At 36.8% G+C, this 18,983-nt stretch overlaps 2 protein-coding genes across 2 annotated transcripts; both read right to left on the bottom strand.

Annotated features, from left to right (window-relative positions):
- Positions 1-952: 952 nt before the first annotated feature.
- Positions 953-17,845, bottom strand: LOC114530154. Its single transcript, XM_028551735.1, has 3 exons — positions 16,907-17,845; positions 11,433-11,447; positions 953-1,966 (listed from the first exon to the last, which is right to left on the bottom strand). The coding sequence occupies exons 1-3, from the start codon at positions 17,843-17,845 to the stop codon at positions 953-955; spliced, it is 1,968 nt and encodes a 655-aa protein (XP_028407536.1).
- Positions 12,308-16,700, bottom strand: LOC114530175. The gene is made up of 4 exons (XM_028551756.1): positions 16,016-16,700; positions 15,057-15,209; positions 14,814-14,938; positions 12,308-13,714 (listed from the first exon to the last, which is right to left on the bottom strand). The coding sequence occupies exons 1-4, from the start codon at positions 16,104-16,106 to the stop codon at positions 12,773-12,775; spliced, it is 1,311 nt and encodes a 436-aa protein (XP_028407557.1). The 5' UTR covers positions 16,107-16,700; the 3' UTR covers positions 12,308-12,772.
- Positions 17,846-18,983: the final 1,138 nt, after the last annotated feature.

Raw genomic sequence — 18,983 nt, 5'->3', positions numbered from 1 at the left:
GAGTTTAAATAAGAGTTTTGAGAAGACAACCTTAATTGAAATAGCTGTTTTGTAGAAACTACACCTGAAACGTTGCCGGTGAAAATTATGGTAGGGTGAATACTGAATAGTAAAATATACTGTCACAATTCCCGATATTGTCAAAACAATAGTAATATTAAGTGCCTACCTTGATTTGAATTGCTGAGTCTGAGATCTCCAGTTTCATTATCAGATTCAGAAGACACAGAAAGAGTTGGGTTATCGTCCTCCTGTTGGCTTTTGCTTTGTTTAAAAAAAAATCTCTAATAGAACGATTTCCTCTCATGTTTTATTCATTTTTTTGGGAGCAATTGCGCTAGATGATAACATTTAGTGAAGCTATTGCCGCTGCCTTTACATACAAAACATCAAAACTCATACTGTAAATACACTGTGTATAACTAGAAGTTACTATCGCAAGTAAAGTGCTGCCTTAAGCCGTGATCAAACGAGAACGTCATCGCAAGTCAGGACATAATCGGCTCCATCGCAAGTTAGCACAAGTTTACTTGCAATGGTTTTTGTTCTCGTTTGATGACAGCTTTATAAAGCCAGGATCAACGAGGATGGAAGTAGCATTTCAAAAAGAGTGATAAGCATTGTCCTTGTGATTGAAACTCTCATCCAATGGAACCCCACATTTGCATATAATACAGTCAAATCGTTATCATGGTCACAGCAAGACAATAATATATTTCTTTGTAAAGGTTACTGTTAATATGGCCATGCTAGAACAAAATTGGAATATATTTGTGAAAAACCTGCTTAGTTTAAGATGACATTAACATGCACTTAAATACAGTATTAAAACTCAATAAAGTGGTCCAATGTCCAATGAAACAGATTAAAAGAAAGGAAACAAAAAGCATTGAAAGCATTGTTTTGTTGCTTTTCGAACTGTTTGTTATAACATCTTTATTAATCAAATGTTTTATGACAAAAGATCTGTAACTTTCCCATTTGAGATATTGTAACTGATTTTTAATGGCTCATCTGAATTCAAAAGAAAGTCTTCTATATCAATCTCAGTAGATGCTCCATTAAGCTCTTGGTTACCAGCTTGAAATATCTGAAGGAGTTGCTGGTGGAAAACACTCAGGTACATCTTTTCTTTTGTTTGAATATCTTCTACAAAAATGCGACAATACCAATGCTTGCTTTCAGGTCGTACTTTTTGACGAAGATTACAAGACTCGCACTTTATCTTGTTCCCAATCTCTTCAGCTTTCCCTCCACAAGCATTGCAGGTGTAGTATGAGGATATGGATTTTACACCAACAACGACTGCAGAAACATCCTTTGTTGACAGTTGCAGCATACTTGCTTGTGCTTGAGGTAATTCTTCAGTGAAAGCTTCCACTTCTTGAACATTAAAACCTTCTTTGGCAGTATTAACAAACAATTCGCCGGTGTAATTGTCCTTCTTCACCCTTATATTAGTGAACAGATAGGTATGGTCTTGCTGAATACACTTGACCCACTCTTCCCAGAAGACACCTGTGATTGAGCCTGTTGGATCCACCAATGTTGCCGATACTTTACTTAGAGTGGTTGTGTCCATAGTAACTTTTTTCACACCTGACATATTCTTTACTGTGGCTTTGATGGTTACTAGTTGCTGAGGTGAGGTTGTTTGCAACTCTTTTATTGTAAGAACATGGTGTTGCAAAACTGGAGTTGCATCAAAAGGAAGTGCTTTATGATGTGGGGTGATTGAAGTGTTGTTCTTTATCACAATGTTGTTGAACTTGTCATTGTAGTCAAACTTCTTTATCTTGATGGGACTTTTATTTGTCATTGCCGACTTTAAGGGACTTGTTTTTTCTGGTGAAAAACAGATTGCCCTCATCATGGAATTCTGAGATGTTTGCAGCTGGCAAGTGGTGTATTTTACTTTCCCGGATTTCTGCACAGGGGTGACTTCATGCACATAGCATAACAATTCCTCATCTAAAATACTAACAATAAATGTATGATAGTTTAATACAGGTTTTTGGCATAGATTTACTGACTAAACTCAAATTGAGGCAGTCCTAGGCAATAGGGTTGTAGTTCATGAAACCCAATGGTGTGTGTTGAATGAATGAATGAAAACTTTTATTTTAATAGGGTAGTCCCGTCAGTAAAAAAAATTATTGTTATCAATGGGAGCCCTATAATTTAAAAGAATTTACATAACATTTTGCTAACTATATTACATTATTATATTATGTTACATTACAATATATCAGTTTAAAATTTTTAAAAGTTCTGGTATAATAGTTAAAATTGACCTAAATTAGAAGAATTAAGTTTATTAAAAACAATGCATCCATTATAATAGAAAGAACGCTTCGCAGTTTCTGTTCTGACTTTTGGAAGATGTAACAAGTTGCTCTGCCTAGTTACTCGTTTTACAATATCTTTATTAAAAATGAAATAGTTTCTTAAAAACTGAGGACACTCCCCTCTCAGGGACTTTTTAACAAGTTTAAGAACATGATTTTCACGTCTATATTGGAGACTAGCCCACTGTAGATTTGATAGGGCTGTATCACTATTGTTACATTTAGTCACTATTCTCGCAGCACGATTTTGTAATTTTTCCAACTCCTGAGCATTTACTTTGCCACAACAATTCCAAACGGTATCGCCATATTCCATAATTGGACGTATAAATGAGGTGTATACAACATTCGCACTATGAGTAGTTAGATTGTGTCTTAATCGTCGTAGCATTCCTATCCTTTTACCAGCCTTTGACACAACAGCTTTTATGTGATCTTTCCAGCTGAGACAATCATCAAGATATATACCAAGATACTTGAATTTTTTTACACGCTTAATAATAAAGTCATTTAGGCTAATGTAAAAGCTTTCAACGTTCGATAGTTTTCCAGGAGTTCCGAATAGTAGGCATTCAGTTTTTTCATTGTTAATAAACAAGGAGTTTTCTCTAAGCCAGCTCCCAACTGAATCCAGATCCTTATTGAGTTTTTCCTCAATAATGTTGACATCCTTAGCTGAGTAGAAAAGAACTGTATCATCAGCATACATAAGCAATGTACAATGGGCTACCGTTGAGGGCAAATCATTTATTAATAATATAAATAGCAGGGGCCCAAGGATAGAGCCCTGTGGCACGCCCGATGTAATTGGTTGGAATTCAGACATGGTATTTTTGTAGCCAACGGTTTGCTTCCGATTTGTCAGATAATCTCTGAACCATTCAAGTTCCAAATTTTCAATACCGTAGTAACGTCATTTTTGAAGCAGAAGATGATGATCAACCGTGTCAAATGCTTTACTCAAATCGATAAAAACGGCTCCCGTTAACAATCCTTGATCAATATTACGCTTTATAGTGTCAGTTATTGATATAGCAGCAGTTTCAGTGGAGTGCGCCTTTCTGAATCCACATTGAAAAGGGCTCAAAATATTATGCTCATTTAAATGCTTGCTGAGCTGCACTTGAACCACTCTTTCAATGAGCTTGGAGATCACCGGCAGGATGGAAATGGGTCGATAATTGCCAACTTGAATTGCTTTGCCAGCCTTGTACAAGGGTATTACTCTTGCTGCTTTCCAGTCCGCTGGTAGTCTAGCCTGATTCAAAGATGCATTTATGATCTGAGTCAATGGATAAGCAACAATGTCTGCAGCATCTTTAAGGAGACGAGGCGAGATATTATCCAGACCCTCAGGTTTGCCACTTTTAAGTGATCGAAGTTGAGTGTAGATAAAAGATTCAGGCACATTATCAAATTTTAATTTAGGAAAACACTTCTCCGGTGGAAAGGAAGCGAGCATGTTAGTCATATACGTTAATACGGGACCAAGTGAACTTTTCAAATTAGCTGCAACGCCAGTAAAGTATGTATTAAAAGCGTTTGAAATTTGGTATTTATCAGTCGAAAGTTTATCATCAATCATAATACCTGATGGAATGTTCTTTCTTTCCCCAGGAAGAATCTTTTTAACAGTTTTCCAAAACGCTTTCTGATCATACTTGTTTTCTTCAATAAGTTTTCTGTTGTAAGTTGCTTTGGCCTTTCGAATTTTGTTGGACACGCCATTTCTGTAGTAACGATAACTATCCCAATGTTCGTTGCATTTTAACTTTCTAGCCTTTTTAAGATGATACTCGCGCTTACGAATATCATGTTTTATTTCGCCAGTCATCCATGGACAATTATCAACACCACGAACACGTTTAGTAATGTTCGGAGCATGGCGATCGGCGACCGTGGTAAATGTGGTTTTGAATGTTTCCCACATAAGTTCAACATCATTAACTTCTCTATTCTCATTGGAATTTAATTGAGCGCTCCAATCCACATCTTTTAAGTCTTTGCAAAATTCGTCTTGGTTGTACTTTGCATAATTACGAAACGTTTTTAATTGAGCTGGTCCTCTTCTCCAATTCAATTTTCTAACACAATAAATCAGGTCATGGTCGCTCAAGCCCACAGTAATGACGCCAGATTTACTAATGTTCCGGGGGTTATTAGAAGCTAATAAGTCCAACAGATTACTAGCTTCAACGGTGATTCTAGTGGGCTCTTTAATAAGCTGTGTTAAGTGATGCGTTTTGAAAATTAATTTTAATTGATTAGTTTCTGCTATATTGTCCTTCTTGACATTAAATTTACAGTTAAAATCTCCTAAGACAAATATTTCTCAATGTTGTACCCCTGCAATGTCCAACATGTTATCTAGCTTAGGCATGAAATCCAAATCATAAAACTGTGAAGAATTGGGAGGTCTATAAAATGTTCCAAGCAGAATCCCACGCAACTTAGGTAATAAAATCTCAAGCCATAAGCCTTCCACGCTTGCGTTTTCTAGATCACCTCTTCTCACAGCGGATAAATCACTTCTCATGAAAACAAGTACTCCACCACCTTTCCCTTCTCTGTCCTTTCTGAACACATTATAGCCTGGTATTGCAATTTCACCATCAGAAATCTGTTTGCTAAGCCAAGTTTCAGTTAATGTTATAATATGGATCTCTGAATTTAACTCATTTACAAACATATTTCGTAGTTCGTCAATCTTTGGAATAACACTTCGGATATTTTGATGGATTATTCTCAAACCACGTTGCTTTATAATTTCTGAAGCCAGTATCACTGTTTGAGCAAGGATCAATCAGATCATTTGGCAAAGCCGCAGAGCATAATCGACAGGTCTTGGACAGTTCATAGCTCTCGTCTAAGCAATTTAGATGAAAGCTCTTGTGACATAACGAGCAGTGTAAGCGTGGCTGATGTGGTCGCTTAATGCTTTTCAGGCAAGAAGAGCATATCAGTCCGCTTGCTTCAGGGCCAGGGTTAGTAGAAATATCGTTGCATAGGAGAATCAAGTTGACCAAAAGGAACTGCCGCGTAAGAATAATCGCCCCAACGGTTGTTGACACGGTTGAACTCGGTTCAATGGCAGCCTAATCTTGTTTCGAATACACTTTAACGGCAGTAGATATATCCAAACAGATACTAAGATTAACTGAATCGGTGTAAGCCTTATTAGGTTGAACAGGACTAAGCCGATCGCCACAAAGAACGAGTAAAAAGACGAAAAATACAAATTTTCTAGAGAGCTCACAATTGCCAGCCATGACACTTGTATGACACTTGTATCATCATCACTTGTATCATCATGTTGTCATCAGGCAACCCCAAGATGGGCTGAGTGATGCCAGGATGGGGTCAAACCGTCAAAGCAATGATTGATATTTCTTGGGTATTATTCTCCCAGAGCAAAAAGTTGGGTCTTCATTAATTAGAGTATTAGACAGTGTGATTGTTTAAAGATGTATTGTTTCAGGAAATTCTTCAAAATCAGAAATGTATTTCACATTTTAGGTTTAGATATATATATTAGATACACTTGATACATTTTAATGTTAGTTTTATTGATACTGTTTTTTAAATACTATGAGGGCTACAAGTTTATTAGCATGTATACTGTTACGTAATTTATACGCTGTTGTAATAAAGTCTTATCTATATCTATGTATGGACTCATTATCTACGTCTATTCCGAAGGGAGAAGGTGGGCCTTGGGTGAAGTTGGTATTCATCACCATCTTGTAATATAGGACCCATAGTGCGCATCTGAACCAGATATCGAAGTGCCCACATCGCTATGCATACAAAGTTAATGGTGCGCAAAATATGCATAGCACAATGCGAATGTGTTGTGCAAATCGCTATCAATGGGTATTCATGACTGCTTTACTTACTCTGCTTTATATCACCTTTTGGGTCCATATTAATAAAGAGTTTACTCAGTATTTTAAAATATCTGAAAAGTATTTATAAAGTAATATAAATATGGTATTATATTTGTGGTATTATATGAAGATTATTCACACATAAAGCATGTAAAGAAGTGAAAAAGACTTACTGTTTATCCACATGAAGAACGCCCAGTTTAGTACGGAAGACTCAAAAGTCAAAAGGGTCAGGTCAAGGGTGGTGACGACAATATGCATCATATGTTTGATCACGTGACAGAAGTCACGTGAATTGTCAAAATTTCCTTACATTAAGGAACATTTTTCAAATCTATTCTCGGGTTTCATGTGACGTCTCTGAATCAAGACAAAGTCATCAGAGTGAATTAATTGTTTGCTGTATGTGTTGGCATTGTGTTTAGTGGCATATACATGCAATTTCCTATATCATTTGATCACTCCAGCACAGCATAAGCATCAATACATTTTAGGTTGACCCCGCCCGTCAGATTCACTGCAAAATGCCGTAGTGAAACCGAAAAATTGGTACGAATTAGATTAGGGTTAAAGTAGGAATTGGATTAGGGTTAGAGGTTCGATTTTTATGGATTATCAGTAATTTAAGTCATTTAGCACCTGCAGTGCTCTCCTCTTGATGAGTAAAATTGTCTGGCATTAGAGAGAGTAAAATAATAAAGTAGGGCAGAATGCAACTCAATGCAGTATGCACAATTAGTGATTATGCCTAAAATAAGGTATGAGGATACTACTGTCCTCAGTCATGTGTGGTACCCGGCTACCCGCAGCTTTTTTGCCACTCTGAAATTTTAGAAAGGACTAAATCCTAATTTATGGATTAATTAATTTTGTTGTCAAAACGTTAAGAAAATTGCAATTACTGTAAATAGAAAATCTTTTTGTTTGCATGAGTCTATAGTGACATCGCTGGGTGGATACAAACTGTACTTATTTATTATACAACAACAAGTACTATGACTAGGAGTTACTATTGCCACATGAACTGAATAGAATATTAACTTGTATAGTTATACACATACAAAGCGACACTGTATGTATCAATATATTTTGTAGTCACAATTGAGATTATAACATTCGTTTTGAAAAGTGTATGAAAACTACTTGCAGTTCACAAACCAACACATTTGAGTGGATTATTGTCAACACTGAGTTTCTGGTACCAACGATGATGGATTTGAAGTTCTGAACATCAATAGAATAAAATATGCTATCAGAAATAGAATAGTTTGGAATTCACCAAATGTCTCTAAGTCATTGTCATGTCATTCGTTGACTATTCTTGTTAGATATGCTGTAGATGCTGCATCTGGAATTTTACTTTTTGGTAAACAAATGTTTGCTACAGGAGCTGTCTTTTCTTTGCCCCATGTATGCAGATGTTTCATAAATCATATCTGTCCAGTGATGATACAGGAAATCCATAACATGTACAGCAAATTGTTGCCAATCCAAAACAACTTTGAAGCACATTACACAGGATTACTTCTGACAAATATATCTTTTCATATATATAGAAGATTTCATTCCATTACAGATGATGAAGTATATATCCATATAAAATTATTTGGTAGCAAATATTTTGTTGAAGTAAAAATTTCTGTGTAATCCAGCTCTCCAGGTGGCAGCAGTAGTGTAATGATTAATAATGGTTTCAATCAGTGTTCCAAAACTATATAACAAAACAAAAATTAGAAGTATAAGAAATATTGTATAAGAAATTAACTTACAAATATAGTAACTTAAATAACTGTATTCCTTTCTGCAAGGTGGGAACAGGAAAGGGAGTTACAAAAGGAAAATAATTTTAAAGAAAAACAAAACTTACCATTTTATCTTGCCAATGATCATATTTGAAATCATACATACAGTGATAATAAAGGCTTTAAAGTTTGTTTAGATGAATGCTGACAATACATATACTATTTAATTATGCACCAGTCAATGTAAACCCCCGCCCCCCCAACCCCGGGCATTAGGCGGGGATTAGATATTTTCGTTTCTAACCGGAGCTAATGCCCCGCCATGCGGAGCCAGGTAAAACAGACAAATGCCCCGCCCAGCGGGGGTTTGAGAACCATATTAAGAAAGCGGCTGTGTCTGAGGTGAAAAATTAGGCTGACATTTTATTTAATTGCAATGTAATGTGGAAAGCATGTAAGGAAGAGGTTTGCCTAGTATATATTTGCATTGAAAACCGTGTGACGTAAGCACTTCTAAGGAAAGTGTAACTTAATAGTACATAAAACACAAGAATCATACACTTTTAATACCATTCCCACTAAACATTTATTTAATATGTATCTATGTGGACAGAAAAAAAACAAATTGTTTGTTCGTTGTTTGTTACAATAAATTTCTTTCCTTTCACTTCTTCCGGCGTTTCCTTTGTTTTTTCGCGGTACATGCTGTGAAAAAACAACAGTAGGATGCTTTATAGTAGGATGCTTTGAAGAGATGAAATTTGATGGAATATGTAACAGTTTCGACATCGTACCTTTGCATTCATCACACAACCAATTGGGTGGAACAACTGTTAAACCAATACATGGGAGGTGGAAAGACACCTTTGTGCATTCTTCCCCATAGCATCTTGCCATATTCCCATACTCGGGTTGAGAGCAATAGCAGCTCTGTTCTGCCTCGGGTTCTAATATTCAAATATTGTACGAGTTTACAATGTACTGATGTACCACAAGTTATGTAGAAATCTCTTCTAATTCTTACCATAATGGAATGTGACTTAAATACTTGCCAAAATTCTCCATGATAACACATCAACTGCAAGAACTGTCTAGTACCTATATGAATTTGATAATTGATTTGCCCACAACATGTGCTGCAAGTTCAGTTACCAAATGCTATGAAGCAAATTTACCTTTCTCACGCTGGATTTATCCGCCATTCTTTGGGTACTGCATCTCCCAATCTGAGATATAAACACACCGAAATACGAAATTCCTGAAGTTATGTGTACTGTGCAATGGTAGATTTTCAATTACAAATTCAAAAAGTCCCCTATCCCATTATTTTAACTGTTCACCTTCTTGACGAGGGTAGACAGTGCTCCCAAAATGACGTATTTTGGCCTTCGTGAGAAAGGTTAATTACCAAGGATAATGTTATTAATGTAAAATGGCAAACCTTGGCAATCTGGACAGTACCACTGGCACGGAGGAGCCCTTTTAATCCCTACACACTCGAAGTGGAACCATTGAATATTGCAATTACTGCCATCACATCCAATCATCTTTCCTTCATCAGGTCCTTCACACCAGCAATATTTGTCCACAGCTGAGGATTCTTGGTTGGCAGCTACTTAAGTAAAACAATATTTGATTATTACTCGTCCTAAAATCAAAACAACTGCTACTGAGATAGTGAGCATACGGTATTTATTTGACTTACCATTCTTTTTTCGTCGAGTTTCTGCAGCCTTTCGAGCCCCTTCCTTTCTTCTTTCTTGTACCATTTTGAGATGGTCCATCCACATTCTAACTTCTTTTACGTCAAGCAACGTCTTCATTGCCAAACGGGTAATCATTTCGTCACTAAGTGTAGCTTCGCCAGCTTTCGTGATGCGATTGAATTCCTCTTTGAGGACTACGGACGGAGGAAGGCTATCACAGACTGAGACACCTTTTCCTGAAATGAGTCTTACTGTATCTTGTGGCTTACGATAATGCCCAGAACATATTCCATTGCATTCTTGGCACTGTCCTCCCCAGGGTCTATCTGGATCTTTCACTGGAAGAGGGAACATTGAAACAGGCGGTCCCGTTTTAAACCATGTGTGCTGGATTTCACCCCCACCATTCTGGCACAATGGATGAATGCAGTCCTTGTTACTACATGTCACAAGCATAAATGCGTACTGACTCGGAAGTCCTTTAACCATATGACGTTCTCTCACAGCCCAAATACTTTCAAAGTATTCGTATACGCTGGGTTTAGATTTCTTTAACTCTGCTCGGCCTTTCTTTGTCCCATTAAGAAAACACAGAAGATCTGAACGCCGTTTATGCAGGGACGCATCTTCATCAGGCTTTACACCTTTCACCAAAGAAATCTTGCTATCGCCACATGGTGCACCATCCACACGGTCTATGTACACATCTGTAGCCAAATCTAGGTTTTTCTCCAGTTGTGAAGAGTCTAGTCCTTGAGAAGTGAAGTTTGAACCATTTAATGTTGACGGAATGTAAAGGTTACTATGAGCAATTGCCAGGCAGCCATTCATGAGCTCTACTTTGTTTAGGTAAGATCCACCACTTTGTCTTGTGGTCACTACAGTGCACACTTTCTTTCGCTGTATGTGAAGTTCAGTCCATAGAAACTGGACCTCCAAATGCGCAGGGCCTTCATCCGATGCCCCATCCACTCGGATACAGTCTATTGGCTTGTCTGAAATCCAAGGTTTCATTTCTTCGCGTTTTTCTACCATTCTGAAATCTTCTGCATGTTGAGATGGATTTTTCGGAAATATTGCTTGCGCTTTGACAACACCAACACACTTTTCACTGGTTGTATTTGTTTTCAGGAACATATATGACGTGGTTTGAAGAATACTTGAATACTTGTTGACGTAATCAGTACGGCATGTTAACTCTTGCTCTCCTTCCAATGAAATAGATTTATGTCCCCGGTGTGTGTACGTTGTATCTAGTCTGTATCCAGCTTGATCATCACGATTAAGAATTAATTTGTCATTGCCATTCTGTAGTTGAACGTAATCTAAATTTCTGTACATGGCGGAACAATAGTGGGAATCTGGATTGAGTTTCACGGTAAATCCTTTTCGAGCACGTCTACAAGTCACTTTAGCTACTCCGCGGTAGCGCTTGGCAGATATCCGTCTCTTGTTACGAACCACACAAAGTTGCACTACTGTTCCATAGCCTATCTGTGTATGGTATTTTTCCTCTAAATACTTCTGTATACGCTTGTAAGTGACTTTCTGTCCTCTCTTTAGGTTTCCAGAGAACGTAAGGACACCAGTTCTTCTCCATTGATCAGCTCCCACCCTCTTCTCTTTGACATATTCCTCTATGTCTATTCCTATATTTGGAAATCGTTTTAAAATATTCGAAACTTTTTTGGGAATTTTTCTCTTTAACATGGAAGAATGTGACGTTTCTTTAGCTATTCGTCTTGCAACTTTTCGCTTCAGGATCTTCCGCTGTTTCTGGATCAATGATTGACCTTCAACTGATAAAACATCAGAAACCTTAGCCCATTCCTCGGGATTGTCACTTTCTGAATCAGTATGCACCCCAAAGTCATCTGTTCCACCGGCAATTCTCTCTCTTTCACGCTCAAGAAACGCTTGCCTGGAATGCTCAGCTTGCCTTTTGTCTTCAACACTAAGGTTACTGTTGGAAAGATAGGAGACAAAGTCCAACAAGGTCTGATGTAATTCTTCCTCTGTTGAAATACATGTACGAAAACGAAGCTTAACTTCCTCTACAAGGGCAAACCAATTCATGTTGTTCTCACGCAGAATGTTCAACAATTGTTCATGTGAGGGAGAAGGGTTCACAGTGCGGTGATCATTATTTGGAATCTCGTCTGTAAGGTTATTTTCTTTACTTTCTTTGGAACTAAATTTGCCGCTTGCTTCTTCGTCTGTAGAAGCTTCATCACTGAGCCAATTCAACTCAACATGTTCCTCGGTATCTGAACCCGACGCACTCTCAGACGATTCCGCACTGTCTTGCACAGCTATTCCAAAAGATTGCAGGATGGCTTTTTCTTCTATTGAAGCTAATGACATAATTTCATCTCTAATAAGCTGAGCCTGGTGTAGAGAAGCTTCAACTTTTTCCGTTAGATTCTTGAAATTTGAAACACCGTATAAATGTTGAGATTGCTTGCTACCCAAACTACGTGAACGGCAAACCGCATACTTGATCAAGGATCTGTCTTTTTCTGTACTTGCCAGTTGGCACAAACCCTGCAGTAATTCTTTGCTTAGATCAGTAACCTGTCCCATACGCGAGGCAACAAATTTATTAACTAGGACTGGGAAAATAGAGTATTCCACACCCTTCATTTTCTCTGTTACGTAGAGTTTTTGAGAACCAGGACCATTAAGACATAGTCTTATTACCACCACTGGCAACTGCATGATCCGCCTGACTGCTTTATCGCTTCTGTATAATGATAGTTTAAAATGACTTGAACACAAAGACTTTAGATCAACAACAACGCATTTAACAATTTCCTCAGCAGCAATAATTAGGTTTTTGCACTCAGTGCATTGTTTTTCGTGGGTTTTTTCACAATATAATTTTCTAACTGCAATGAAGTCCTGCAGCGTCATTTCTTCAACCAACGATACATAAATGCCATCTGCCACTTTACACTTCGTCATGTCACTTAAACCAGAACTTTTCAAATTAACATAACGATTATACATAGAGCTGTCATTCAATTTGCCCTCCAATTCTTTTGAATTATTATGCTCTGATTCAGTATTCACTGGAGATGCAAACTGTTTCAGAGCATTGGTTGAACTAAAAAAGATATCTGCATATTAGCTCCCATCGCTGACGTCGCGGTTGCGTCATCTTCTTGGACCGTTGTTTCACCATTTTCGACATTTCCTGCAGAAATTTCACCATCTCTTTCTCTCATTGTCGACACTGGGGTTGCTTCTTCTTGTCGTGTGTTTTCGTCTTGGACTGTTGTTTCATCAGGTACGAAATTTCCTTCAGAAATGGAATCATCACTATCTTCCACTGTCGTCACTGTGCTTGCTTCTGCTTCTTTCGTCTTACTATCTTTCTTTGCAGGTGTGAAGAACACGGATATGCTATTCTTGTTACCCCTTGTTACAAAATTATTCGCAGACGATTCTAAAGTTACGGTAGCTGAGCAAGTCTCATTAGAACGACACACTTTCTTGCCACTGTGGTACTTTTGAGATCTAGCTTCTTTACGCTGGAGCATTGTAAGCTCTGTTTGGAGCTTTCTCTTCCTTCCCTGCAAACCTTCTATCTTTTCAGAGATGGCAATAGCTGAACTAAACTCTTGACTATTGCTGTACCTATCCCGTTGTTTTGTACACAGCTGTACTTGCTTATCAACCTCTTTCAAATCTTCACTTACTTCTTTTATTCTACTTGCACGAAAATCGCTCTGAAGCTTGGCTCGCTTTGGTGTGTCTACGTCAGGATTTAATTGTTTTGATCTTGACTTCTTTTTGCGGTAGGAGTATCCATCAATATCGAGTTTTGCTACTGCAAGTTTATTTAACTCTGTTTTGTTCCCTACAATCATCGGGTCTTCTAATGCTATTTGATACGCAGCTTCATTTATTGCTTTATGATAATTATATAACTTCTCGTTTGTGTCTTTGAGTGAGTAGATTTTTGCCCGGTCTTTTAGTGTACCAGTGTCCACTGGCAAAGTCACAGTTTTTGGTGTTTCGCAAGAAAGCTATAAGCAAATGTACACGATGATTATTATCCATTAACTAGGGATGTGCCTGATACTGTTTTGCCAGATACCAGAAGTGGTGTGGCCAGAACGATAATTAGGAGGGAGGGGCATATTCACATTAATGTTCACAGACCAGAAAAATAATCAATTTCATGTAATGTGACTGTGTGCAGTAATTCTTCCTGTTTCAAAATGTCTTAATACACAAAAAAGACAAAGAACCCATTTTTCTTGGTTTCATGGTTATAATAAAAGACCCAGTACTATCTGGTAAATATCCGGCCGAATTTTTCTGTATACTGCTGGATGTCCATTTTTTACTGGATACTAACATCCGCATCCAGCACATCCCTACTCTTAACCCATCAAGCCGCAATATGCTCAATTTATAATTGTGACACAATGTGCCCTGTGATTGTGATTTTCTGAACTTCAGTTGTTATCCTTACACTGTGTAGTGAAACAATAGCATTAGCATTTTGTTAGACTAGTGTTAAATCAAACTATCAAAATACAGGCCTACTGTATGTATTAAAACCTACACTCTAGTAGAAAGTATATTTATCAAGTACTGTCTTTTTGAAAGAAACTGTTTAGTTGTCCTTTCATTTCCATTGGTCACTTACAGTAGTAGATTTGAACTTGTTTTCAATTGATAATGTTATGCCAAAACTATTTCGGACTTTTTATCAAGTAAACAGAAGGTCAGCCTAAAGCAGCTTGTACCAAAAAGTTTGCAAAAGTAGAAATTAATCAAACACCCAGTGCCAAATTGGGGTAAAAAAATAATTGCACACAACAGCATACCTACGGTACATTAACATTAAGGAGTGCACTCATTGCAACCCTGCCATTTTATTTCTAGGATTACCTGTAATTTGCTATCATTTAATATTTTAATTTTATAAAATTATGTAATAAGCCAAGAAGGTTCTATTACGTGTTATATAGTCTGTGGCAGTGCTTAGCAAGCAATAATCATCACATGTAAGATTATTATAAATAATTTATTGTATGATAAATTGATAACCAATTGTATTACACTCTATTTTATAAAATAAAATAAAATATAGTAAATCTAATTTTTAATACTCACAGACAAGGGTGGTCCAAGTGCCCCAGTACTAGTGAGAGTCTTCTGTCTGGATTTCACATTAAAGGTTGACACAGTCTCTTTCCGTACATCACTCACTGCAAACTTCACTGACTGATTTTTTGTTACTGGAACAAAAATATTAATTAAACAGTATTATATAAAAATATGTATACATGTGCAGTTTAGTTTACTTTCATACCAGTGAATATACATCTAATTATTTTTAATTGTATTTTAATATACCTTCAGCACTTTCCCATTTCTCATCAATGGCTAGCAGCTGCAATACTGTATTTTGCGAAAGGAATGCAAAATATTCTTTGTCGACCTCCGAACCATCCTCTTCAAGCATTACCTTTACCCCATTTTTCGTTTGAAGCTCTAACTTCTCAGCGCCTTAAGAAAAATAATTAAATTAATTATTACTAAATAAATGTAACAACAAAAATGACCCAACATGTACAGCAGGCCATGTCCTATATACCATAGTACAATGTTTATAGATCAGGTATAGGGGTCTACACTCAGGTTTCAGCCACATGGTATGTTTAGTGCTTGGTGGTCAACTCCAAAAGGAAGCACAGTAACCAAAGTGAGTTAATTGTTCATTATATGTATTTACCTTGTGTTTGGTGGCAAATGTATGCAATTTGATGAAATTTACTAGCTTCCACAAAACATAAAGCATCAATACATGTAAAGTTGGCCACCAAGTGTTTCCCTCTGTATACAACTAGGTGAAACCCTCCTATTCTATCAAGTTTAAATCAATTCTAAACATAATCATTAAAGATGATATCTAGTCGGTTCTGCGCATCGGTTCTGCTCATAACAAGGGGGGGGGGGCGGGGCGCGCCGATATAAACATTGCCCAAATATCGCATCTTTCAAACTTTTTCTGAATTGAAACTCTGGTTTATATTCATTTACGAGCATAGCAAACCAGAACAGTGTAAGATATTCAGTTAGTATATCATATTTTACAAATATAGCAGTTCGAAATGTAAACAAAGCATTTGTTTACATTACGGACTGGATATCACCTTTAAAATCAATAAAGATCTGTACATGGGGAATTGATAATTTGAAAATCCATAACTCTATTTTAATACTTGTATATATAAATACTAATAACCCTATTTATTCCCTACCTGGGTTACAAATGTTGATGGGTGCCTATATAAAGCAAATGAAAAACCAACCTTTCCCAATCAACATTTCTAATGAAGATGCCACCACAGTCTTCTTCACAGTTCTGGAACAATTCCATACTTTAAACGGCCTTAGTGACATTGTATTCCAATCTATACATATTTAATATAAAAGATAAAACAAAATATTAAACTGCAATGCTACAATACAAGTATCAAAAAGAGAATTTACTAAAAGTGAAGAATTGTTTTTGTGTTTTTCTTGCCATTGCAGTAGTTATAATAATAAATCATGAATATTTTATATAAATCGCCCTTCAAGGCTTTCATTAACAAATCAATCATCAATGCATTGTTTAATATTCAAATTTTCATGTCTATATAGCACTGCCTTTATTTGCTTTAATACGAATTCTATATTAAATATCTATATGAATATATATATATAAACAATAAAAACAACTTACCAACGTATGTGTTTATAAAAACTTTTAAAGCGAATATAGAAAGATCAAAATATCAAAAAAAATCACATGTGCTGAGTCGAAGCCAGTATAATGAGGGCAAGATGAAGTATATACATGAAATCCATGGTGTCAAATCCCCGCCAAAAGCCCCGGTATTCTAAACGAAGATCTAAACGAAGCAAATGCCCCGCTCATAGGGGCAATAATAAACTGCTAATGCCCCGCTAATCCCCGCATAGCCCCGGGGTTGGGGGGGCGGGGGTTTACATTGACTGGTGCATTAATATAAAATACAGCTGGGATTTGTGGCTGTAATCCCATCTCTTAATCACACTCAATAGTTTGTTCAACTTAATGCACTACTGTTTGTTGTCTGTGCTAACTGATCTAGCCTGTTTTCTTCTTGAAGCCTATATTGTAAATTAGCTGATGATTTCAAGCTTTTTAATCGTTCATACGTCATAGGTTCGATGACACAAGATGCAAGTGATTTTACTCTGCTAATAGCAACATAAGAAACTCCAGCAGTTCTTTCAGATTTGCCAATATCTATCCATGCTTTTGGAAGTGTTAGTCCTTGGCTCTTGTGTATTGTTAGAGCCCAAGCAAGCCTAAGAGGTAACTGTTGCCTCTCATGGAAACCTATTTCTGTCTGTGATGTGACAGTGATTGGACATATTGGGATAGACAATGGTTGGCTTTCATTAAAAACAGGTCCTCTATAGTTTTCAAATTCTACTATCACGGCAATAGGTAAGTCAGGTGGTTGATGGTTGTTCTGATAGATAATATCAATAACTGTTCCAGTAGCCCCATTACAGAGGCCAACACTTGACCAGAAATTCATAGTTAACATCACCTTAGCACCTTTTGCTAGAAACACAACAGGTTGTAACCCAGACATATCATCTGAAGATATCTTTTTTGCCAATGCAGAGGAATGGCGAGCATTAATATGAGCAATTGGATGCTCAAGTTTTGTTAACTGTTCATTATTGTAATTTGCAACTTGTTCATTACTATAGAAGAGTCTAGTAGCATCTTGAAAGTCACATAAATTAGTGACATTCGATGGTTGACGTGTCAGAAGTAATTTCCAGTCATCGACTGTTGAGTCACCTTTGCGAAGTCGTAACAACAAATCTCTGAACTGTACTTGTTCAGATGTCATACCTTGCACACGTTGATTTACAGTGAGTTTAACAACTTTTTCAAACATATGATATGCTTGATAACCTTGTTCACCAACAGCATTTGATGGTTTACCATGATAAAGGGGCTTATCTGCTACTGGTGGCAATTGACCTGGATCGCCAGTTAAAATCAAAGATTTTCCACCAAATACTTTGTCATTATAACCAGTTGCTTGTTTGCAACGCTTGTCTATCCAACCAAAAGTAACTTGGCCAAGCATAGAGTATTCATCAATAATAATGTAGTCAATGTTATTAAGACTCTCTTGTAATCTACACAAACTTTGTCCTGTCAGGTCTTTGCTACCTCTTGATCCTATAGGTAACTTTAATAGAGAGTGCACAGTTACACCTCTAATATTATATGCTGCTTTACCTGTAGTAGCAGTAACTGCACATTTACTTTGTAAATGGTTTCTAATAGCATTAATAAGGTAACTTTGACCAGTACCTGCAACACCATTTATGATAAGACATAATGGTTCTTTCCAAGATGATGTATCATCAAAATAAGATTTAACAATGTCATATGCAAGTTTTTGCATTTCACTAAAACTGTTGATGTCAACAATGTCATATTGCTCACCAATAGTGTATCCTTCTTTGCTTGTTTTTATCCATGTTGGCATTTCGTGGATTTGTTGTTCTAGATAATTGGCTCTGTCAAGATGCCAGTCATGAGTTGACTCTGGTGTTTGCTCTGAGTTGTCAAATGGAGTATTAAGATCTGACAATATCATCCACTCTTCCCGAGTTCTCTCCTGTTCTTCAGAAGGTTCATCTTCTGGTTCTTGACTTTGAATGACAGATTTGTCAAACCAGTCTGGGACATTAGATTGTCCATAAGGTGTTTGCAAGAATTCTTCCCAAGAGGTAATTAAAATATCATCTGTTGGTTGTTGGTTACCCCAATGCATTGTTTTGGGTTGTTTGCCAGGGTTTATACCTTAAAAGTTGGTATTTACAGTAAAGTCCAAAATTTGGACCTTTGGGATTAGGAGAATATGTTGGAAATATTCTTGGTATAACATTCTCTGGTAATTAGTTAATTTGTTGTTAACAACTTTGTATGTTGTAGCAAATTCAACAAAGTTCATATTTATTATTTCATGTGAACTCTCAGATTGCTTACGATTAGCATAAACATCAAGAAGCGAATAATCAGTACATGATTCAGCCTCTTCAATATTTGCTGTATTACGCACTCTACGCGAACCATTTAGATTTACTGGCATCACTTTAAATGATGAGCTATGTAGTTTCAAAGATAGCAAATGGTGCATTGTTTCCTGAGCTGCATAGTCTCTTTCACCAAGAGATTTCATAACAACCTTAATAGTTTTGCGAGGGTCAGTATTA

This window comes from Dendronephthya gigantea, unplaced genomic scaffold, assembly GCF_004324835.1.
Source record: "Dendronephthya gigantea isolate DGI-Jeju-01 unplaced genomic scaffold, DenGig_1.0 000060F, whole genome shotgun sequence".
Classification (NCBI taxonomy): domain Eukaryota; kingdom Metazoa; phylum Cnidaria; class Anthozoa; order Malacalcyonacea; family Nephtheidae; genus Dendronephthya; species Dendronephthya gigantea.
The sequence above is the reverse complement of the archived record's forward strand: the minus strand, read 5'-3'. Positions and strand labels throughout refer to the sequence as shown.

Coding starts and splice junctions, on each gene's coding strand:
- LOC114530154 (XM_028551735.1), bottom strand. CDS start 17,845: ATGCTTGGCCAAGTTACTTTTGGTTGGATAGACAAGCGTTGCAAACAA.
- LOC114530175 (XM_028551756.1), bottom strand. CDS start 16,106: ATGTCACTAAGGCCGTTTAAAGTATGGAATTGTTCCAGAACTGTGAAG. Junction 15,210..16,015: donor AGAAATGTTGATTGGGAAAG/GTTGGTTTTTCA, acceptor ATTTTTCTTAAG/GCGCTGAGAAGTTAGAGCTT. Junction 14,939..15,056: donor GAAATGGGAAAGTGCTGAAG/GTATATTAAAAT, acceptor TTTTTGTTCCAG/TAACAAAAAATCAGTCAGTG.